Below are 21,140 nucleotides of genomic sequence, written 5' to 3' on the forward strand. Positions count from 1 at the left end.
AGATAATCAACAGACACATTAGAAAGGGGAGTCTCTGGATAAATAAAGAGTTTTCTGTAAACTAACAAACAGAACAAAGAATAATAGGGAAAATAATTTATTTTGTTATGACGTAGGGCAGGCATGTCCAAAGTCCGGCCCGGGGGCCAATTGCGGCCCGTTTTCAAATTTCGAGTGTCCCACAGCCTCTTCTACCTGCCGGCTCAGCCTGTCACTCATCCCAGCCGGCCGACGTTTTTCTCTTCACTGCACAGTGGTTCCCGCAGCTGTCCCCTGCTGCCTCCTGCTCCTTCAAGGCTGGTGGTTATATTTCACCAGAAGATGGCAGTAGACCTTAGTCAGCACTCTCGCCGCATGACCCTTGTGACACAAGGCTTGTGTGCCCATTTCTAAAATGGCAACAGTAACTAAAAAAAGGAAAGTTGACAGCAAGGGCCTCCGCTTCCAGGACAAGTGGAAACTGGAGTACTTTTTCACTGACATATGAAACAACTGTCTGCTTAATTTGCCAAGAGACTGTGGCTGTTTTCAAGGAATTCAGTATCAAGAGGCACTACCAGACGAAACATGCTAACTACAACAAGCTAACTGGGAACAAACGCGGCGAAAAATTGAAGGAACTGGAAGCTGCTTTAACGGCACAGCAGCGCTTTTTCACAAGAGCCTGCGAGTCAAATGAAAATGCCACAAAGGCGAGCTACGAGGTGGCGACACTGATTGCCAAGCACTGCAAACCTTTTACTGAGGGTGAATTTATTAAAGACTGCGTGATGAAAATGGTGGAGAAAATTTGTCCTGAGAAGAAGCAAGAGTTTGCCAATGTTTGCCTGGCTCGTAACACTGTGGTACAGAGAATTGAAGACATTTCATCTGATATTGAGAGACAGTTAGAGGCAAAAGGAGTGGAGTTTGACTTTTTTTCATTAGCCTGTGACGAAAGCACAAATGCATCTGACATCGCTCAGTTATTGATTTTTTTGAGAGGAGTGGACAATGACATGAACGTGAGTGAAGAGCTACTTGACCTCCAGAGCCTTAAGGACCAAACAAGAGGAACAGATTTATTTGTTTCTGTTTGTTCCGCTGTAGATGACATGAAACTACAATGGAATAAAGTCACTGGGATTATTACGGATGGTGCACTTGCCATGGCTGGCAAGCGAAGTGGATTATCAACCCTAGTCTGTAACAAAGTCAGCAAAGAAGGAGGCAAAGCTATAAAACTCCACTGTATTATTCACCAACAAGTTCTCTGTGCCAAACATCTGAAATATGATCATGTTATGAAACCAGTGATGAAGGCTATTAATTATATTCGCTCCAAAGCTCTGTGCCATCGCCAGTTTCAACAGTTTCTACTCGACATCCAGGCTGAATACAGAGATGTTGTGTATCACAACGAGGTAAGATGGCTCAGTCGGGGGTCTGCACTGTAGCGCTTCTACTCTCTTAGGGAGGAAATCGGACAATTCTTGGCAAAAAAGGGACAACCGATGCCAGAGCTATCTGATTCTGTTTGGCTGGCTGATTTTGGATTTTTAGTTGACATAACACGACATCTGAACGTGCCGAACATGAGCCTTCAGGGGCAAAATGCAGTGGTAAGCCAACCGTATTCACATATCAAAGCCTTTGGGACCAAGCTGCTACTTTTCCAAAGGCACCTGTCACAAATGCAGCCCAATACCACACATTTCCCATCACTGCAGGAAATAATGACCAGTTTTCCACAGAACAATATGAGTGCGAAAATAAGGAGGTATGAAGCAGACATCTCATCTCTGGCTGAGGAGTTTCAACAGCGCTTTTGGGATTTTGCAGCTATTGAAAAGGAGATCATGCTTTTTTCATCTCCTTTCTCTGTGGACCCTGATGACGCTCCAGATCACCTGCAGCTGGAGTTCAATGAGCTGCAGTGTGACGCTGAGTGTCGCAGTCGGCACCAACAGCTCCCTCTTGTCAACTGGATAAAGGCAGGTTCCAAAAGATTCGAACATTTGCTAAGAAAATGCTGCGCTTGTTTGGTTCGACATACTTGTGCGAGAAGACGTTCTTGGTTATGAACATTAACAAGAACCGTGTGAGGACGAGACTAAGTGACTTTCATCTGCGTGACATCTTGTGCATCAAAACCACTGTTTTTGAGCCAGACCTGGCCTATATAATGCAGTCGAGATCTCAGTATCACCCTTCACATTAGTGCAGTTAAGTTATTTGTTTAGTCTTTCATGAAATAGTTCATTTGCATTTAATATTAATGGTTCAAAGAATGTCAGGCTGAATGGTGGGCCCCCACACATTTTCACCTCACCAAATCTGGCCCTCCTTGCAAAAAGTTTGGACACCCCTGACGTAGGATATATAATGTATGTTCTCTGTACCTCTTTCGAGACTCTGATTTGGGAAGCATCTCCCCTCTGTCTCCGTTTATTCTATAGTGCACCAGAATAAAACTGCAATTAGCTCTAAGTCTCGTCTCAGGCTCTGTTTGGTTTTTGGGTCTGGGGTCCACCTGGGGTTTGCCCCAGCTGTTAACTGGTTAGAGTCCAGTAACAGTTTTGGTGCCCAACGTGGGGCACTGAGCGGACTAAAGGCGAATTTTCCCTCAAAATTCTTAAGACTTCTCCCTCAAAGAACCTCTTTTCGGACGGGTGGATGACTGGCATTAGAGAGCTCTCCCTCAGCATTTGGGCTGAGGCAAATTTGGCTGGAAACCTCCACCAGCTGTGAGCAGGGCTTGAGGAAAGGGTGGCTGAGAGGAAAACGAGACGGGGAGAGCTAACCCCGACAAGACAAGGAGCTCCCAGGTAAGAAAAAGCCTCTAGTAAAAAGAGTTAACTGCTCGGGGGAAGACCCGGTTCAAAAGAAGGGGAATGAAAAAAAAAGTGCTTGGGGGAAGACCTGGTTCAAAAAGAGGGAAATGAAAAGGGCCTCCGGTTAGAGTCCAGTGCTGGTAAGAGGTCAGCAAGTTGCCCATCCCTGTCTGACAGCCAGTGACTCCCAAGTAGAGTTGAAAAGGGCCTCCGGTTAGAGTCCGGTAACACATTGTTAACATTTAAGAAAAAACAAAGTCAAACTGGAAACTGTTGACACACACTACTTTATCAGTCTAAAGAACTGTGCATATGTTGATGACTCAGACATTTAAGAAAATTTCAACTATCTTCCATTAAGGCTATTAGGGCACCTTCAGTTTTGCTATTCCTATTTATTCATTCCATTTCAGACTGAAACATGAATGCATTTCAATGACATACATATACGCTATCACATCTGCTAACAATAATAACCGGCAAAAATAATTACAACTTTGAAGCTGCCAGAGTAGCCAGATATTGTATTTACAATGAACATATGTTAGTTTTTACTAATGAGCTCATGAAATGGCTTTTCCCCCCACGGAAAAATTAAGTTCTGTAAAATTTCCATGGACCGTTTTCTGCCCATCACTGTTTTAAAAATTTAAAAAGGAAATTAACGATGCCTTGATCACCACTGCACGATATAACCAGCTTTGTTGCCTTTTTCACTGACAATGATTTAAAAAGCGCATTTCATCTTGAACACTCACGTTTCATCTTTAATCCTCAGAAGTAAGTCTCATGGCCTTAAGTAGAATTTATTCCCACGTCTGTATTGGTGCTCTTTTACATAAACGGAACAGACTTGCTAGTAAATTTTATTAAATGCCATAAGCCTCACTCTTAAATGCGGTAAGTCTTTAAGGTCTTTATTTTTAACCTTTTAAACATATTTGTAACCTTAATTTTCAAAACCAAATACCCCTGGCTGGTTATTCCCCATCCCCCATCTTGTTAAAGATCCACCTACCGTAATTAAATCGTTATCATAATTGTAATCATTTAGAAATGAAATATGTACTACCGGTGAGACCAAAGTACTCTTCTCTACATCCAGCAGAAGGCCGCTCAAAAACCTGCGGCGGCAGCGATTCAAATTTCCGACTTCTCGCGAGAGCTGATCCGTTCAAACTGTCGGGTATCCGGATCACGTCATGTTGTTGTTGTTGTTCCGAGTATGTCGTTTTCTTGATAGCTTATTTCCTGAGCAATCTTATGCACATTTAGGAATAAGGTGGAATAAAAGTAGGGCCACTTTCAGTATGGCTGGCTGGAGGGTGTTGGCAATTGTAGAACCCTTTTTCCACCCCCAGCTAAACTGCACTAGAAAACCCTAAAATGCTTGCATATCGCCAGTCATGCAGTTTAATATTTCAGGACTGTGTGCAACAATGTATTATTCAAAACGACTAAAAATAAAGCGGATAAAAACAAGCCAGATAAGCAATGAAGACAAACCGAACATTAAAAATCCCTCTGTACATTAAAAATCCTTTTCTGCCTAGCGCTGAAAAGGTGATAAAGTTGCCGCATACACGTAAAATCCCATGAGAAGTTACGTCAGAACTTCTTGGGTGGGGTGAATTTCCTTCTATCAGATGAATCCGTCTGAGTCGCAATTTCCAGGAAACGGCTCTTTTTCTCATTCTCTTGTAACCGGAAACCGTATGGCTTAGGTTTCTCGTGTGTAAAATTACGCAGAAAGTAACAAAACGCACTAAACATACTGCGTGAAGTGCTCATACTATGAAGATACTGAAGTGAGGCTATTTTCCTTAATTTTATAATCTTATAGTAGAAAACCTCTTGCAGCACCGTGATAGGGCGTATGGAAGCACAGTTCGACTACACATGCTATATAGCAGACGCTGAAGGTGCCCATTCTTTGGTTTGCGTAGAAGGAAATCCTGTGGTGGAAATTCTTGTCAAGTTTACCACATATAAGAAAGTGCTGGCATTGTTTTAAATCTATGCGCTTATAGTTATACAGTGGGTGAGGGTGTTGTTTTTAAGGAGGGGACAATTGTGTTCCTTGAAAGATAAAAGGCGAGATATATACAAAAAAAATCCGTTGTCTGGCAATTCGACTGCCTAATTCCATTCTTCCTTTCGGCCTAAGAAGTAAAACTGACAGCTATTCCTAGACAACGCAGAATCCCAATACTTCAACATAGCTCTGATTTATCGGCATCGTGCTCTCTGAGCAAACATACATTGAAGCAAAAACACAAGTGTGCTAGGTGGTAACATGACTTTGTGTATGTGTTTGTGTGCCTGCCTGAGTGTGCTGCAACTGCAAAACCTCAATCTTTAACGTCATTGTAGAGAGCGCTACGACAGAGCGCGCCTTAAGAGAACTCTGCCATATAGCCGAAGCCAAATCACCTACATAAAGGAAAGCGGGCATGTGTGTTTCTCTAGGCTTCCATCTCTATGGTGTTCCGGCACCGGAATCCGGTCGGCGACGTACAGGAAGTAGGGTTGGGGGGTGTGAGGGGCCTACGAAGATACCCTGTGATTCCCTGCAGGCTCTGGCTGAGCAGAGGTGAGTTCGAGAACGAGCGGGTAGGATACCTGATAACACCCTTCCCCCCTGCCTTCTTTTGGATGCCAGGAGGGATCCTTTCCCCAGCTACACACACATCCCTTTGTTGATAGCTGGTGGTCGTGGGAAGGTACTGCGGTATCTGCTGGATGGGAAGTGTTTCTCGCACCCGCCAAACCGCGGGTGGGTTTACGCTTCCAGGAGCCGAGTATCCCGAAGCGTGATTCTTTTTCCTTCTCTGGCGGCGGAGTGTTAAAGAACGACACGGCAATGTTCCCTTCCGGCCCATTAGCCGCGAAGGTGCCCCTCAGTTGACTGGCTTTATTCTGTAAGGGTAGCGCTGTGATTCCATCTTCATTCCCATTAGAAACCCAAAGCAACGTACGTAATTTTCTTTTCGTGGCCTGTTCTTACATCCACGCGATTCGTATCTGGAATTGCCTCCTATCGCAGCTCTGCCTTCTGTGTATAGCCCAAGCTTAGTCGGGCCTTCTGGCATTATCAAAGTAGATATCAAGTAAATTCGCATGGGGTGGAGTTCCATTACTAATATGCAATTTCCAGAAAAAAAGATTATCTCTGATGATCACCCATCATACATCTGAACATCTGGATGTAAAAAGCCAGGCCTTTTGCTTGGTTCATGGTGATATTTATACTTGTGGCCTGGAGCCACTTGTTCTGGGATACTGGACAAATAACAGGTCAGATAGTGATGTAGCATATGTACTTTGATTGTGAAAAGTAGTCTGTTTTTTCAGTTGTAATTATCTGATAGCCGTTCCGCGCAGACTTCTGTAAGTATCTTCTGTTTTCATTTCGAACAATATTTGGAACAGTTTTACTGTCTCTGGACTTCCAAGACAGAGTACATGAAGAAATAATTGATCTACTGAATGGGACATATACTGTAATTTCAAGGTTTCCAGTAGAGTTACACTGGCTTCTGTTTTGTTCTCCTGTTGCTTTGCAGTGAGCAGCAAGTAATTGCTTGTTGGCAATTGGTATGGTAATTGGTTTGTTACCTACCAAAGCTTGGTTTGGTTTGTATTTTCAAGAATCCTTGAGTATGAGCTAGTCTGTGGCTCCACTTGAGCCACATTGGAACCAGACTGCTTTTATTTCATATAAAAAGGGGTAGCAAAACTTTTAAATGCAACCATTAGGGAAAGCCAACAGAGTAGCATCTAGTTTGGATTAATAAGCTGTGTTGGATGAAGATGAACACGTTTCTTATTAAGCAAACATGGATTGGGTGGAAATGGATCATGATCTTACAATAAAACATGACTGCTAGTTAAAGAGGCTTAAGTGTAGCATACTAGTTAGTGGTGGGACTGGAGACATGAGGCATTCAGGTTCTAGTCCCCACCCAACCTTGTAGTTTACTGGATCACTTTGGGCCAATTATTCACTCTGAACTTAATCTACCCTACAGGGTTGTTGTGGAAATAAAATAGAATTGAGGAACTCAGTGTAAGCCACTGTGTGTTCCTTGCAAGAGGAAGAAAAGTATGATAGAAATGTAATGCAGCAATAATGATGAGGGCTACAATGGAAAATGCACATGCCAGAGACATCTGGAGAACAACTCCATGAATAGTTGTTTCAACTCTTATGCTAGAAGCCTCTGAACTAAGATTGGGAAGTCTGACTAGTTGGTTTTAAGAGCAAAAGTAGATATGGTGGGCTTAGCAGAAATCTAGTGAAATGGAGAAAACTAGTAAGATATGGTCATTCCTGGATATATAAATTCTAGAGCAGATGCATCTGTCCCTAGTCAGATGGATGGAAGCAAAAGACACCCTTTAGCTTACCCAGAACCTACTTACACAGTTACCAAGCAGAGTTTGTTATATTGTGAGTACTGGCCACACAGGTAGCAGATGGGAGGCACAGAACCTATTAGTGCCCTACCAGTATGACTTGGATCTGTTCCATGTGGTACCCAATTTTCCTGGAGGCCTGTAGGGGTAGATGCACCTGGACTGCCTTAGTAAAGCATTACTACTGGGAAAAAGATAAATCCAGGCATGTGAGCCTATATAAAGTTTTTTGTGGTTTGCCACGAAGAGGGAAAAGCTCAGAACAAGGCCAAAGCTTACCTTCAGCTTCTGTCAGTCATTGGGGTACCTTTTCAATGCATAACCCTTGATCTGCTTGGCTCATTTCCTCACTGAGTGGCCTCTCCAACCTCCAAGCTTGAGGAACCTGGTAATAGATTGTGCCACCAGGTCCCCAGAAGCAGTGCCACTGCATAAAATATATAGAGACTGTGCCAAGACCTCATGGATATTTTTTTTCATGAGAAAGGGCTTACCACTGGGGGTTGTCAATGACCCTGGTTCTTATTTATTGTCTAAAGTCATGGTGAAGCTATGGGAAAGACACAGAACAACTGTTGTCTCTCCCGGCTCTCAACCTGATGGCCTAGTTGAGAAATTCCATTGCAGGGCTCATGATCAAAAAGCATATACGTTGCTCATGCCAAAGACCTGGACAAGACATAGCAGCAGTACTGTTTAATTACCGCTCCACACCAAATTCCAGCCTAGTCTTCCCTATTTGAACTCTTGTTAGAGAAGTGTTGGGGTCCCTAAATCTCTTTAAGCCACCCTGTGAAGGGGTGGTGCCACAGCAAGACCTTTGTAGACAACCTCCAGAACTTCTTTACGGAGATAATGGAATTGGCCCAACAGAAAATTAGAGACACAGGGAAAGCAGAAGGTTTGGTATGACCAAGCATCCAGAGAAGAACTGAACCAGCCAAGAGATCAGGGGATAGTGCTGAAAGTCCACAGGTCCACAGGAAGAAAGCTACCTGGGAGAGGCCATACCTGGTCAAACAGAAACAAGGAGTTGTAAGTTACCTATTTGCTGTTCCAGGCACTAACAGGAATCCTAAGTTATACCAATGCTCTAAAGCTATTTTCTACCAGAGGCAGACAGTAGTGTTGCTGATGTCACATCCAGGGACTGATATAACCAAATATACCATACTGTGTATTGTGTTTGCTTTTCTGTGTGTTTAGTGTCTGTAACCTATTTTTGTGCAAAACCTGGAAGGAAGAATCAGGCAGTGATCCCCCTGCTGTTTGAGTTTTTTTCAAAGGAAAAGGTTGGCCTGGAGTAATCCATTCAGTCAGATCATACTGATTTGATCATATCGAGGGCTCCCCCCCCCCAAAAGAGAGAGAGAGGGGGAGGAGGGATATCTCCCTTTTGCAGTGAGTTGCAGATCTCTAGTAAAGGTAAAGTCCAGGTCATCGGAATGCTGGCATTTAGGTGCAGATGCTCTTGCTAAGATCTTAGCAAATTATTGACTAGATAAGTGCCCAGGTGTTTAAGTAATAAGAAATCTTCTAGAACCCTTCTCTAAGTTAGGAATGAATGATTACCAAGCAAGCACTGGACAAAAAACGAGGGATTCTTCTGGAATCACCACCCAGGCAAGGGAGAGGAACCAAAGGAGATAAACTCCAGGGAAAGCAAGTCAGGTGTGTTTTTTCTCTTGGTACTGATGCTAAAAGCAGCTCTCCCAGGAAGTAGGAGAGCTTAGTACAGGCACCCAAGGATAAGTAGCAAGGGACATTTCAAGGGGTGGTGAGGAGAGGAGAATATGAGGTATCTTGAGGCCTCTCCAACCTCCTTCCCTGGCCCTCTGAAATGCCATTGCTAGATGGCCAAAAGTGACTGGCTAGAGGAAAATGCAGAGGGGAAGATGAAGATTGCTTTCTCCACTACTGCCCTGTAGAGGAAGCAATCTTCATCTTCCCCTGTGCATTTTCCTTCTCATAGTTCAGGTGCTTACTTTTGCTTTCATGGAATAGTATCCTAACACACTTAAGAAGGTTACCTCTGATAGTCTGAAAATCTATTCTAAACACATCAGTTAGTGAGTTCATTCATTTACCATAGATGTAGTACCTGTTCATAGAAATAAGAAATGTACCTTAAACTGTAAAGAAAATGAAGAAAAAAGCCCGTCTCCTTGTAACAATCGTGATTGCTCCTTCCATCAAGTCTTTTCCTGTACTCTAAAAGCTGTTCTGCTTACTCTTTCTTGCCTGATAGGAAGTGTAATTTATAACCAAGAAATTGAATCTTGTGATTTTCTTTCCCTTATTTCATGCTGCTTCTCAGAAAATTAAACCCATACACATAAGCATTTAACAGAAATATATTGTAATTTCATAAAACCTGCAAAATTAAAATGCATATTCTACTATCTTCAGTAGGGTTAAACTGGTGTTAAGCAAGTTAATGTCTTAGATTCCAAAATCCCAGCATAATAAAAGTATTTTACCTGCCTTTGAAAGCAAAGGATACAACTATCAAGACAGGCCACATAGGGGTTGGGATTGCTTTCAGCAAATAAATTGCAATGGAGAATAGTCCTAGCAGATAAGGACTGAGGCTGCTCAGAATTCTCAAGCAGCTAGTCTGTGTATTGAAGCAATCACTCTGAAGAGTGGACCAGACTACTTAGGGCTTTCAAGGTAAGGACCATTAGTTTGAACTGTAACCTGTGAAAGTTCTTACATGCAATCTGTGACTGATCCTGGTCAGTAGCAGGGTATTGTAGAACTGAACCATATAATGCTTTTGAATTGTTTTCAAGGACAGCCTCCCACACAAAACATATCTTATGGGAGTACTCTATCGTTGCAGTTAGTGAAGTACACATGACAGTTGCCAAGGCTCTTTGAGCTGTTTTTATTAAACTTACCCTTTTTTGTATAGGAGTTTGATTTTTGCAGAAGAAATACTCCTATTAAGTCAAACATGCTTCACCTTGTTAAGCTAAGTTTGGAACGCTGTCTGAAAGTAGGCCTGTCCAATTATATTGGAATTTATTGCTAGTTCGTAGCCACAAAATATGCAGATGAGATTATGCCTAGAAATGTCATTGACTGGTCAAATTCAAGCTGCACAATAGAATCCTTGAATAACCTTGGCCTCAAACTGGTGGTAGTGATTAATGAAATACCATCTACATTTGATTTCGTGATGTGGCACAGCAAACATAACTAAGTCATGCTTGTATTTAACTTCAGTGCTAACTATAGAAAGGAGTGCAGTTAGTGACCTTCTTATGTTGCCACCAAACACATTGTTTGCTTTCAGTCATGAACTTGAATGTGTTTGTACTTTTCCATTTGTTTTCAGATCTAACTGTAAAACTACAAAGGCAAAGAACTAGCCATTTGATAACAAGCAATGGGTAAGTGTATTTATTATTAAATTAACCCTTCACAAGTACCGTTGCTTTGTAAGCACATTCCACATCATATCACAGAAGCATGCTTTTAATTTTGACTACATTTTTCCTGTAGTGATTACTGAGATTTCAGAACATTGTGTACTTATGTATGAAAGTACAATGCCTTTTGCGGGATACCTCTTAGGCTTCAATGTCTGTAATATATGATATGATGGAACTTCTATAATGCCACATAGTTCAGGTTTTTGCATCACACTAGAAGTCTTTTACAAAATATTAATTCAAATATATATATTAACATATGGAGGATTCCACCAGTTCTTCTTGTCAAGTCATCTTCAACTTATGGCAACCTTATGAATGAATGCCTTCCAGAATATTCTATACTGGATAGCCCCAGAAATGAGCATGAAGGAATAAGGGAAGAAACAGGTTAAAACATGTGTCAGAGTCAATGGACAGAGTGGTGAAATTTAATATATTAATGACTAGCTTCTTTAAAAATGAGCTTCTAGTTCTGAAGTATTTTATATGTCCATATCTAATACACCTATTCCAAAAAGCTATTTTATATAACTAAGGTACTAGCTATTTGCAACTGCTGTTACTTTCAGTCTACAGTGCTTAAATAAACAAAATGTTCCCTTGTTTCTCGTTGTGTTAGTACTATTGCATTTTACATAGGTGGGAAGGAGTCTTCCTGATGTGTGTTCGCATTTTTCAAAGATTTCAGATTAAAAGAAAAAGATGCTGAGCAACTTGGAGATAAAACGTTTTTAGAGCTCTTTGAATATCTGCTTCCTACGTTGGTCTTCCTAGCATCCTGCATTTCTTGGTTAATTTTTGTAGTATTATATATTAGTTTCTATTCATAAGTCTTCTATAAGACATACATTGAATTAGCATAATTGTGTTTCATAGATGGAGAAGAGAAAACATACGGTGGTTGTGAAGGCCCCGATGCAATGTATGTGAAGTTGATATCCTCTGATGGTCATGAGTTCATTGTTAAACGAGAGCATGCACTCACATCAGGAACAATAAAAGCTATGTTGAGTGGTCCCGGTAGGTACAGCAAATTGTATCTGTAAATCTTCATTTTGGATTTCATGGTAATTTTTTATGCATTGTAATGATCTACTTTCTGGAGTGATCTATTTGAACCACTTTTCCAGCTTGTTCATTATTGAACAAGCCAGGTTGTAGGTTTTTGCATTTTCATTTGTTAATGATAATGTGTCTGAACTATTAGGAATGCATGAATCCATACAGCTCTTTACCCTTAACATATTTTTGAATTTAGGGCAAGTTGAAATACTTCCATTTGAGTACTAGAAATTAGTATCTTATAGTGAAGATTAGAGTCTGTCTTATATAATTCAGTCTTACTGCCTGCAGGATAGTGTGGATAAAAATCAGTGATTTAAGAAAAAATGAATTTTTAAAATTTAAATCAGATTTTTAATTTAAATTGTTTTTTAAATAAAATGTTTTTTGAGGAAGTTTTCTATTTAAAATACATTATAGTCCCAAAGTTATTTGTCATGAAATAAGGATTAGTTTTTGGTTATGTAACATGAGGCCGTATATTCATACAATGTTTACATTTTTGATAAATGGATTCCATTGTTCCATTCACAATGTCATGCTCTTCCAGAGGATTTTGTAAGATTATTGGGAATCTTCCTATCTAGAAAATATCACAGATGCTTGGTGTTACAGTTCTCAGAACTATGAATTTGTGTCTACAGAGATCACATGCTGTGATTTTTCTGCACAGCAAAAATCTCATTATTCCTTTGCAAATCTATGTACACAGAATCTACACTTTACCTCTTAAGTGTGAAGGTAGTGAGCTCTGGGATATGAATGTTCAGTGGTTTGTCCAGGAGAAGTTCCTGTTTGTATTAATGAGAAGCTCAGGTGTATGTACATCTCAAATGTATCTTCATAACTTTGTTGCTGAATCTGATCTTCAAACAGGATTATATTTCTGGGTTAGTGAAATTGATTTAATCTCAAAAGTTATTTCTTCAAAAACAGCAAATGCAATATGAAAGAACCACTATAAATATATTTATACATTCAAAACAAGGTAGTAAAATGGCTTTTTAAATCAAGCATACATTATTTGCAGAAGAGATTATTTGGGAATTATAGCATAATAGTGTCTCATTTGAAAATTATGAGCATGGACATTTTGGCTGCCTATAAATTATATCATAAATTATATAATATGCATGCCTGAACTTTTTGATAAGAGTTGAGTGTTAATAGAATTCCATCTCTAAATCAACAACTTTTAAACTATGATTGGGCATATGGGTTTCATTCAGTGTAATGCAAGAAGATTTCTCCTTCTCCCCAGAGAGACACTGCCATTTCAGCTTCTGTTTACAGCTGGATCATGTTCAAGATTTGAAGTATTTTCACTTTATTATCAACCCTAATTGTACCATGTCAAATAGAAGCTGTGATAAGAACTGGTTCAACAGAGTAAATATTGAAAAAATTTCAAGGAGACCACATTTATTTTGTCTGCAAAGCTAAAGCTAAAAATTGAAAGCACAAAGGAGATAAAACACTTGAATATTTTAAATTCAAGCAGCAAAGGACTCTCAAGCTGTATCTGCAATTCTGTTGCTTACTTTCAATAGTACTTGCACACTTAATATGTATTTCTTTTTTATGTACACAGGACAATTTGCAGAAAATGAAACAAATGAAGTCAATTTTAGAGAGATTCCTTCTCACGTCCTATCCAAAGTATGCATGTATTTCACCTACAAGGTTCGCTACACTAACAGCTCCACAGAGATTCCTGAATTTCCAATTGCCCCTGAAATTGCACTGGAACTGCTGATGGCTGCAAACTTCTTAGATTGCTAAATAAAATAAATTATAATAAAAATGTAAACCTCACCTCTGTATTTAATGCTAGTAGTTCTGTTAGTAACTATTTCTTAGATGTTCTGTATGTTTAAGAAGTATAATGACCATTGCAGAGGCTGTTACCCACAGTGCTTTTGCATCGGAATCATTTGTGCTTCAATCTTGTTTTGCTGCTTACACAAATAATGGACCGACAAATAAACTTGTCAAATAACTGATGACTTAAGCTTATAGTGACAACAGAGTTCTGTTTTTAATGCTGTGAATCCACTGAAATTAGATAAGTGTTTTCCAAGAGTAGGTCACAGCTAAAGTTGCAGTCCTATAAGCATTTATCTGGGATTAAGTCATACTGAATAAATGGGACTTCTAGACACATACATATAGGTTTGTATTTTAAGTCTTTTTTTTAAAGGTCTTCGGGTTTTGTTTTTTGGTTGTATCTTAAATTCTCTAGATTTTCGCACTATGCTGATAAAATTGATTCACCTGACAGTTGTTCTAGGGAGTGTTGCATAGTTGTAACAAATATTAGTAGCAGTGTTCTTGCACTGTAATTTGCTTGAATATTCATCGTATTAATAGGCATTATTATATTTATCTAGTGTTCTACCTTAGCTTTTTTTACAATTTCAAGTCTGAACTGAAATTACCATTTTTCAGTTCATTGGCAGGGGTTGTATAAAGGGCAGATTTGAATAGTTTTATATCACTTATGGAAGCAACTAGATTTCCATGTATCCATTAACAGAACTAAGTATGAATATTTGACAACTTACCTGTGGTCATATCTTTGAAACTCAAGTTTCATTTTAGATGTGATTGCCGGTATGATTTGCTCATTAGTGAAGTAAATGTTGTGTCTTTGTTCATGATGGATTCTCTTTTCTGCAACACTTAAAACAGTAACATCCAAAATGTTATGGTTGCAGATAGTCCTTTACAGCAGTGGTTTTCAACCTTTCCACAGCTGGGGACCAGTGAAAACAGGAAAACCACCTCGGGAACTGCTGAGGCAGAAACAAAAAGCACCATATGCACAATACAGTTTTCTGTGTATTACTTTCTGAACACAATACCAAAAAAAAAGAAAATTCTCCAAAACAACCAGAAACCAAGCAACAAAAAACACCAACAAAAGAAAAAAAATGCAAAAATCAGCACAGTGTAGCTCCCAGCTGGCTCCCAATGAGCCGTCTGCCCCCTCCCCGGCAGCACTGGCACACCCCTATGAACACGATGCCAACCAAGTAATAGGTGGTGGACCATAGCTTATGCTGGTCCGAGGCAAGTGGGATGCAGCCCCCCATGAACTGGTAGGAAATCTGTGGACCGGCGCTAGTTGGCAGACTGGTAGTTGAAAATCATTGCTTTACAAAGCTTTAGAAAGTATGAAAATGATACTGTGTGAAGAATAATTGCCATATCTGTCAGCCAACTTACCTAAGGTTTTTCTAAAAAGGATTGTATAAGCTGCTATTCAAGGCAGGTGGACATTTATACTGTTCAAGCCATTAATCACACAAAATGTTTAAATATATTAAAAACTAACTAGCAGAATGTACTTGTTGAGGTTTTAATTCATCCATACATTAAATTAAGAAATGCCTTTTCTGATATGAAATGAACATTTCCCATTTTTCACATTTTATGGTGCAGCCAAGAATCCACCCTTTCAAGCTCACTTTTAGCCATTGACATGCAGCTTAAGATCAGATATCACTGACAAAAGATGGTCTAGTCTAAGGGAAAATAAATGAAATGTTTTTATGTTTGATGGGAATTATGTTGAAACTTACTCTGTTGTTTGTGGCCTAATTTTGGAATGAATTTAGTCATGAGTTTCAAAATTGATACATTAAAAGGATTTTTTAAATTGATAGCCTTAGGCCTCTGGGCAGTAAAACAAATTGATGGCATTTACACATGGATAAATCTTGAATGTTGTGCTGATTTTTATTTTTTTCATTTTTTACTATGGCAGTACCTACTTAAATTAGGCCAAATGCTGGCAGGAAAGTATAGAGCTGCAAGCCTAAGTAACAGAGCATCAACCTAGAACAAGCTAAACTAAACAAGGATATGATGTCCTATGGATAGCTGTGTAATGATCTCATGGGATGCAACCTCTGTTTCCAGTTGTATTAGTATTAGACACCTATGTAAGGGAAGTCATGACCTTCCCTTCTGGTTGTGCTATACCTAAAATTGAGGTGGTGTTTCTAGTGAAGGCAAGATATAGAGTCCAGCTACCAAAGGCATCAGTTCCTGGCTCTCACATGCTCAAACGACAGTGGATGGGGTATAGGGAAGTCTTCAACAGCAGGAACCAAATATCTGAAATATACCCTTTGGCATGGCAAAGGGAGATGGGGTCATTGACTTAATATTCTGCATGAACATAGTACAAATTTGGAGAAAACTGCTGAAATACAATCTACTGTAAGGTACAATATGGGCTAGACCCTGCTGTGCATAAAATACATATTTGTTCTAGGAAGGGATTGCCTCTATCAAGGCAATTCCTTAGGGTGGTTGTTTAAGGCAGTAGAGCCGTTCTATTCATCTTCAGCATGGACTTGAGGACTTCAGCATGGAGTCTGAAGCTGTTTGCTACATGAGTGTTCATAGCAACAAGGCTCCCCATATATCTTCCTATCCAGGTGCTTTCTGTCCCTAGTCCTGTTAAGCTTTTCAGATGAGATTACCTTTGTTTGGGGTTCTCACTGCATGCCACCATGTAACTGGGTTTTCTGTCTAACTGAAAACAAATCTTTCATAAATTTTTATGTTCTTGCATAAAAGGTACACAAGGTTGAAATTATGCTGAAAATTTAAAGTTAAAAATACTGAACTTCAAAAACTGACAAAGCATTACAAAGCATGCATGTAATTATAGAATCATAGAATATTAGAGGTGGAAAGGGCCGTCAGGTCCTGTTGCAGGACACCAATTTACACCATCCCACTCAAATGACTGTCCAGTTTCTTTTTGAATGTTTCAAGTATGGAAGAGCCCATGACCTCTCTAGGCAACTGGTTCTACTGCCATATTGCTCTGACAGTGAGGAAACTTCCTGATACCTAGCTTTAATCTGGGTTGTTGCACTTTGAACTGGTTATTCCATGTCCTACACTCTAGTATGTGCATGTTCAATTTTACTTTCTCCCAAGTGTCATAAGTTTGCAACATTATAGTATAGCCCTATATATGTTTACTTGAATTTAAAGGGAGCTAAATCCAAGGTATATGGGTGAAGGTTTTCATACTAAGGCTGGAAATGATCCTTACTGAATATCAGCTAGCTTCCAATATTCAATAATCGAGTCATAAGGGCATTGTTTTCATGCTTAGTAAAACTTGGTTAAATGGGGCTTTAAAGCAAATCTGCTTCTGAGTGTAGGGTATGTAGCCTTTCTGCATCCCCAAGCCATAGGAATCCTGCCTTGAGTACTTTGGATGTGCTTGGCAATTCATTCAAATACAATTGAACCAAATGAACTCTCAGGAGTTTAGATCTACACCACAGGGCTGTTAAGCAATAATTTTAAAAAATGTCATGTGCTTACCTGCAGAAGCAGAGTGACTTGCTTCAAATGATACTTGGATCTTTGAGAAATAGTTTACTTTTTGACTTGAGGTTTCCATTTTTGTCTGCTAAACAAAGGAAAATTGAGGTGAAAGGTGTATGAGATGGCAAGAAGATTCATATACAAAGTCATTTGTGAACAAATTCAATGTCAAACTTACAAGATATAGATTTGGCAGCCAAGATTATTTCGTTTTAGAAGTTAATGTTTCTTTTTTGCAAAAAAAAAAAAAACACTGATAAAAGAATTCCTTTCAGCAGTGCTAAACTGCATCTTTTACTATAAGGATCTTTACGAATTGAATTTTTCCCATCTCTTCTCCCTGCATCCCCATCACCTAAAGCCTCTCTGGAGTATGTGCATGGGGTTCCTGGGGAAGGAGCAATTACCGTATTTTTCGCTCTATAAGACGTACCTGACCATAAGACACACCTAGTTTTTAGAGGAGGGATCCATGGAAAGCTTCCTGATAATCACAGGCACATTCCCCATCACTTCCCCATGGGCTTCATTAAAAGACGGGTTGCCATTTGAAAACACACACCGACCTGTGATTAACAGCTCTCACCTGCGCCGGAGGAGGGGGGCGGAGCAGGGTGCACCGAGCTCGTGCCAGCCAGGTGTGGTGCAGCCGGGCTGGCAGCATGCTGGCAGTGGTCTTCCAGGTGGCATGGCAGTGCCGGCAGGTCTTCCTGGGCGGTGGGGGTGAGCAGTCTGTCTCTCCGTGCGGCCAGCGAGTTAAAGCCCATGGCTCCTTCTCCTCTGCAGCAGGTCTTCCCTGAGCGGCACAGCTCTCACCTGCCCCGTTGGGGGGGGGGGCAGAGCAGCACGCGCCAAGCGTGTGCCGGCCAGGTGGTGCCACATGGTGCAGGTGGGCCGGCAGCATCCCGGGCGTCGGGCACACACACATTCACTCTATAAGACGCACAGACATTTCCCCTTACTTTTGAGTGGGGAAAAAGTGTGTCTTACAGAGTGAAAAATACGGTGCTCAAAATCAGGCTGGGTCACAATCTTACTCATGTTTAGACATGCTGACTAGGAAATGCTGGGAGCTGTAAAACTTTTTCTGAGTTTGCACCCTTAAGGATATTAATTAACCATTTTCCTCCAGTAGCCTGGTACACCCCATCCTACATTATTCAAGAGATCTTTCAGCTCCCAAGAAAAGCTTTGGGAAGCACATGACTGAAAGGGAAAGGAAGGAATGTGAAACCTTCTCAAGTTTACTTCTCTTGAGATTCAAGTCACTGAAATGAAAGGAACACAGACAGAATTTGTATTATATCTTAAAAATACATTCATTGTAAATATATAATTGTAATTAAAATATAATTGATCATAATGGCTGTTTTCTTTTCCAATACGGAATTTCCATTGTACATAACAGCCTGCTCTGATCTGGTTTTACACAGAACCTACTGAATTTCAATGTAGCAAACCGCCATGTTTACTTAGAACTGCTGCCATGCTGCCCCTTGCTGTGTTTGTTTGTTTATTCAGTTCAGCAGTCTGAGGTTTACTCCTATGTAAGCATTCATAGAGAAACGTGCTTCAGTAAGCAGTCTATGGTTAGCTTTTTGAGTCAACATCTTTAGGTTCATATTAAATGGCTATGAAATCCTAAGCAGTTTTGCTTGGAAGGAAGTTCCACTGAACCAATCACAAAACTATAGAAAAATAACTGATGTGATTTTAGTAATTACTTGCTTTTAATAAACATATATTGAAGCTGAAGAATATTTTGAAAACTAGAGAAAGAGATTTCTTGGCATTGATGCTGGGTTGTTGTATAAGGCCAAGGAAGATCCCATTAATTCAAGGGTGGGTAGATCTACTTTAGATATTGTTCTACCAGCCAAGGCTAGGTACAAAATAGTGTTTTCAGCAGATAGATGTTAAGAATGAAGGAATGCATGCTTAGCCAACAAATTTTGATTGCTACCAGATTAACTTTTGACACAAAAATCTTCTGTTTTTTCACCAAGCATATTTTTTCACCAACCTAATTTAGGAAGTGGTGTTACTTTTTAGTTGCTATTGTTAGGACAAGTGGGATTTAAAAGCCCATATCAACCCCAGCTTTAATATACAGGAACATTTAGCAACAACATATCTTAAACCAGTTTTTAAAAGTGTTAAACGCATTCTGGTGACATATTAATGTACAAACTAAGAAACCACATCTGGTTGACTTATACTATAAAACCAAACAGTGTAGAAAAGTTTAAAAAAGGAAATGAGGTTTAGGGTGCAGTCTTATTTATGTATACACAAGAAAATATCCTGTAACACCCATCATTCCCCAGCCAGTATGGCTGGATGCTGATGGTGGCTGTGGAATGGTAGGAGTTGCAGGACTTATTTCTAAACATGCATGTCTAAACATGCATGAATGTGCCATCATTTTGTATTCCGAAACAAAAACAGAGGTGCTGTGCTTGATAACTGTTGGTCCAAAACTTGTGATAACTCAGTGGTTACAATGTTGTGCACACTTATTGAACATAGTGGAACTTAGCTAAAGGTACAGTGGTTGACAATTGCAAGTGCCTTACTTAAATGGGAGTTGTCATGTTTTTTTTCACAGATATGGCAGGTTCAATACACTTGACTGTTTTGAGTGAAAATGCGTATTTGGGGCTGATAATTGGAAAAATTCATAAAAGAATGCCTCTCGTTGCAATAGTTGTGATTTGATGTGGCCATACCGTGATGTGGGAGTGAATGAGAAACAACTCCTCAGTTCCTTATATATGCATGAGCTCTCACGGTTAAATAGTTGCATGGTGCGGTCCTAAGCATGTTTATATTAACTCAGCAAATCTGAGTTCCCTAGGCGTTCAGCGTAACCAATTTATCAAATGTGCTTACATTTCAGCTATGCATGTTTTCTCAAAGTTAACTCAACCCCTTTCAGTGGGACACAGTTCTATGTGTATATGTGCATACTTACTGAGGAACAAGTTTCATTTAGTTCAGTGTACTTGAGTAAACGAACATGAATTATGGCTTCATGGCAATAGTCCTAAATATGCATGGTTACTAGCTCCATTGAACTCTGTAGGCTAGGTCAGAGATGTGCCTTCTAGTACTTGTTGGACTGCAACACTCATCAGCCCTCACCATCAACTATGCTGACTAGGACTGGTGGAATTTGCACTCTAGCAACATCAAGAGCATCCCATGCTCTCCACCCTTGGTCTAGCTATGTATTTGCATTATCCAGGCATACATTCAGCTGAAGTTATGTACTTAAAGAGAAATAGGCCGATTGGGCAGAATCAGGTGCTTGAAAATGATGGGACTTTCTTCTAAATAAACACAAAACCCTGCTGCATTACAGCAATGGTCCATCACTTCAAGACCGTGTATCCGACAACGATGAGATGCTACAGGGAGCCACTAATTAGCAAGAAAGGACTTGACTACAGTATACATTTCCTGTACATATTTCACCTCTATTTCGACCTCATGAGCATCTGGTTGAGATGCATGCAAAGCTATGTTTTCGAAGCTTGTCTTTTAATGTGCAATGTACATACTCAGTGCTCAGGGACTTATTTGGTCACAAGTGTTTGTCAACAATGACTTCACTATCCAATAAAAGGCTAAGGTTACAGCTGTCAATCTGAATGTGTTACTTGTTTCCTCTAAATCCACTACCTTCGCCTTAAAGATGTTGCAAGATTTCTGTAAGGAAACTTTTAAGGACGTAAAAAGAAAAGGAACTCAACGACTACAAGAGTTGGTTTAAAATAATAATAATAAATGTAAAACCAATTGGAACTCTATTTGATGGGAATGCGGGATTTTAAAAAATGCAGACAGCTGCACACAGTAGCGTGAATGCCATTCCAGGAAGCCTACCGTACGGTAGCTGCGCTTCTCAAAGAAAAAGCGAAACGGAGGCTCAGAATTGCCGAAGCTCGCTTGGAATCGTGCCCTCTACACTGAGCAAATCCCTCGGACGCATGCGCGTCTCGTCTGGAGGGCCAGCGCTCCCACGTGACCAGGACAGTGGGCG

At 40.1% G+C, this 21,140-nt stretch overlaps 2 protein-coding genes across 4 annotated transcripts in view; one reads left to right on the forward strand and one right to left on the reverse strand.

Annotated features, from left to right (window-relative positions):
• The window catches only part of HAUS3 (HAUS augmin like complex subunit 3), a 22,800-nt gene extending 18,425 nt beyond the window's left edge, over positions 1–4,375 (reverse strand). The window contains exon 1 of one of the 2 annotated variants that reach the window (XM_044424059.1): positions 3,832–4,375. The gene's annotated coding sequence lies outside the window, so the exon portion shown is untranslated. The remainder of the gene's footprint in view (positions 1–3,831) is intronic. The other variant, XM_044424058.1, reaches the window with a different exon arrangement.
• Positions 4,376–5,298: 923 nt separating this feature from the next.
• Positions 5,299–13,748, forward strand: ELOC (elongin C). Of its 2 annotated transcripts, none has more exons than XM_044424306.1 (4): positions 5,299–5,406; positions 10,576–10,630; positions 11,552–11,695; positions 13,329–13,748. In XM_044424306.1, the coding sequence occupies exons 2-4, from the start codon at positions 10,627–10,629 to the stop codon at positions 13,517–13,519; spliced, it is 339 nt and encodes a 112-aa protein (XP_044280241.1). In that variant the 5' UTR covers positions 5,299–5,406; positions 10,576–10,626; the 3' UTR covers positions 13,520–13,748. The 2 variants fall into 2 exon arrangements, with proteins under 2 accessions (XP_044280241.1, XP_044280242.1); XM_044424307.1 differs by lacking the exon at positions 5,299–5,406 and adding an exon at positions 5,547–5,787.
• The last annotated feature ends 7,392 nt before the right edge of the window (positions 13,749–21,140 follow it).

This window comes from Varanus komodoensis, unplaced genomic scaffold (genome assembly GCF_004798865.1).
Source record: "Varanus komodoensis strain SLA01 unplaced genomic scaffold, ASM479886v1 scaffold14_1, whole genome shotgun sequence".
NCBI lineage: Eukaryota > Metazoa > Chordata > Lepidosauria > Squamata > Varanidae > Varanus > Varanus komodoensis.

What these genes read in the sequence shown, in the direction of transcription:
- ELOC (XM_044424306.1), top strand. An exon ending in AGCTATGTTGAGTGGTCCCG is followed by an intron (nt 11,696 to 13,328) that starts GTAGGTACAGCA and finishes TTATGTACACAG; the next exon opens with GACAATTTGCAGAAAATGAA.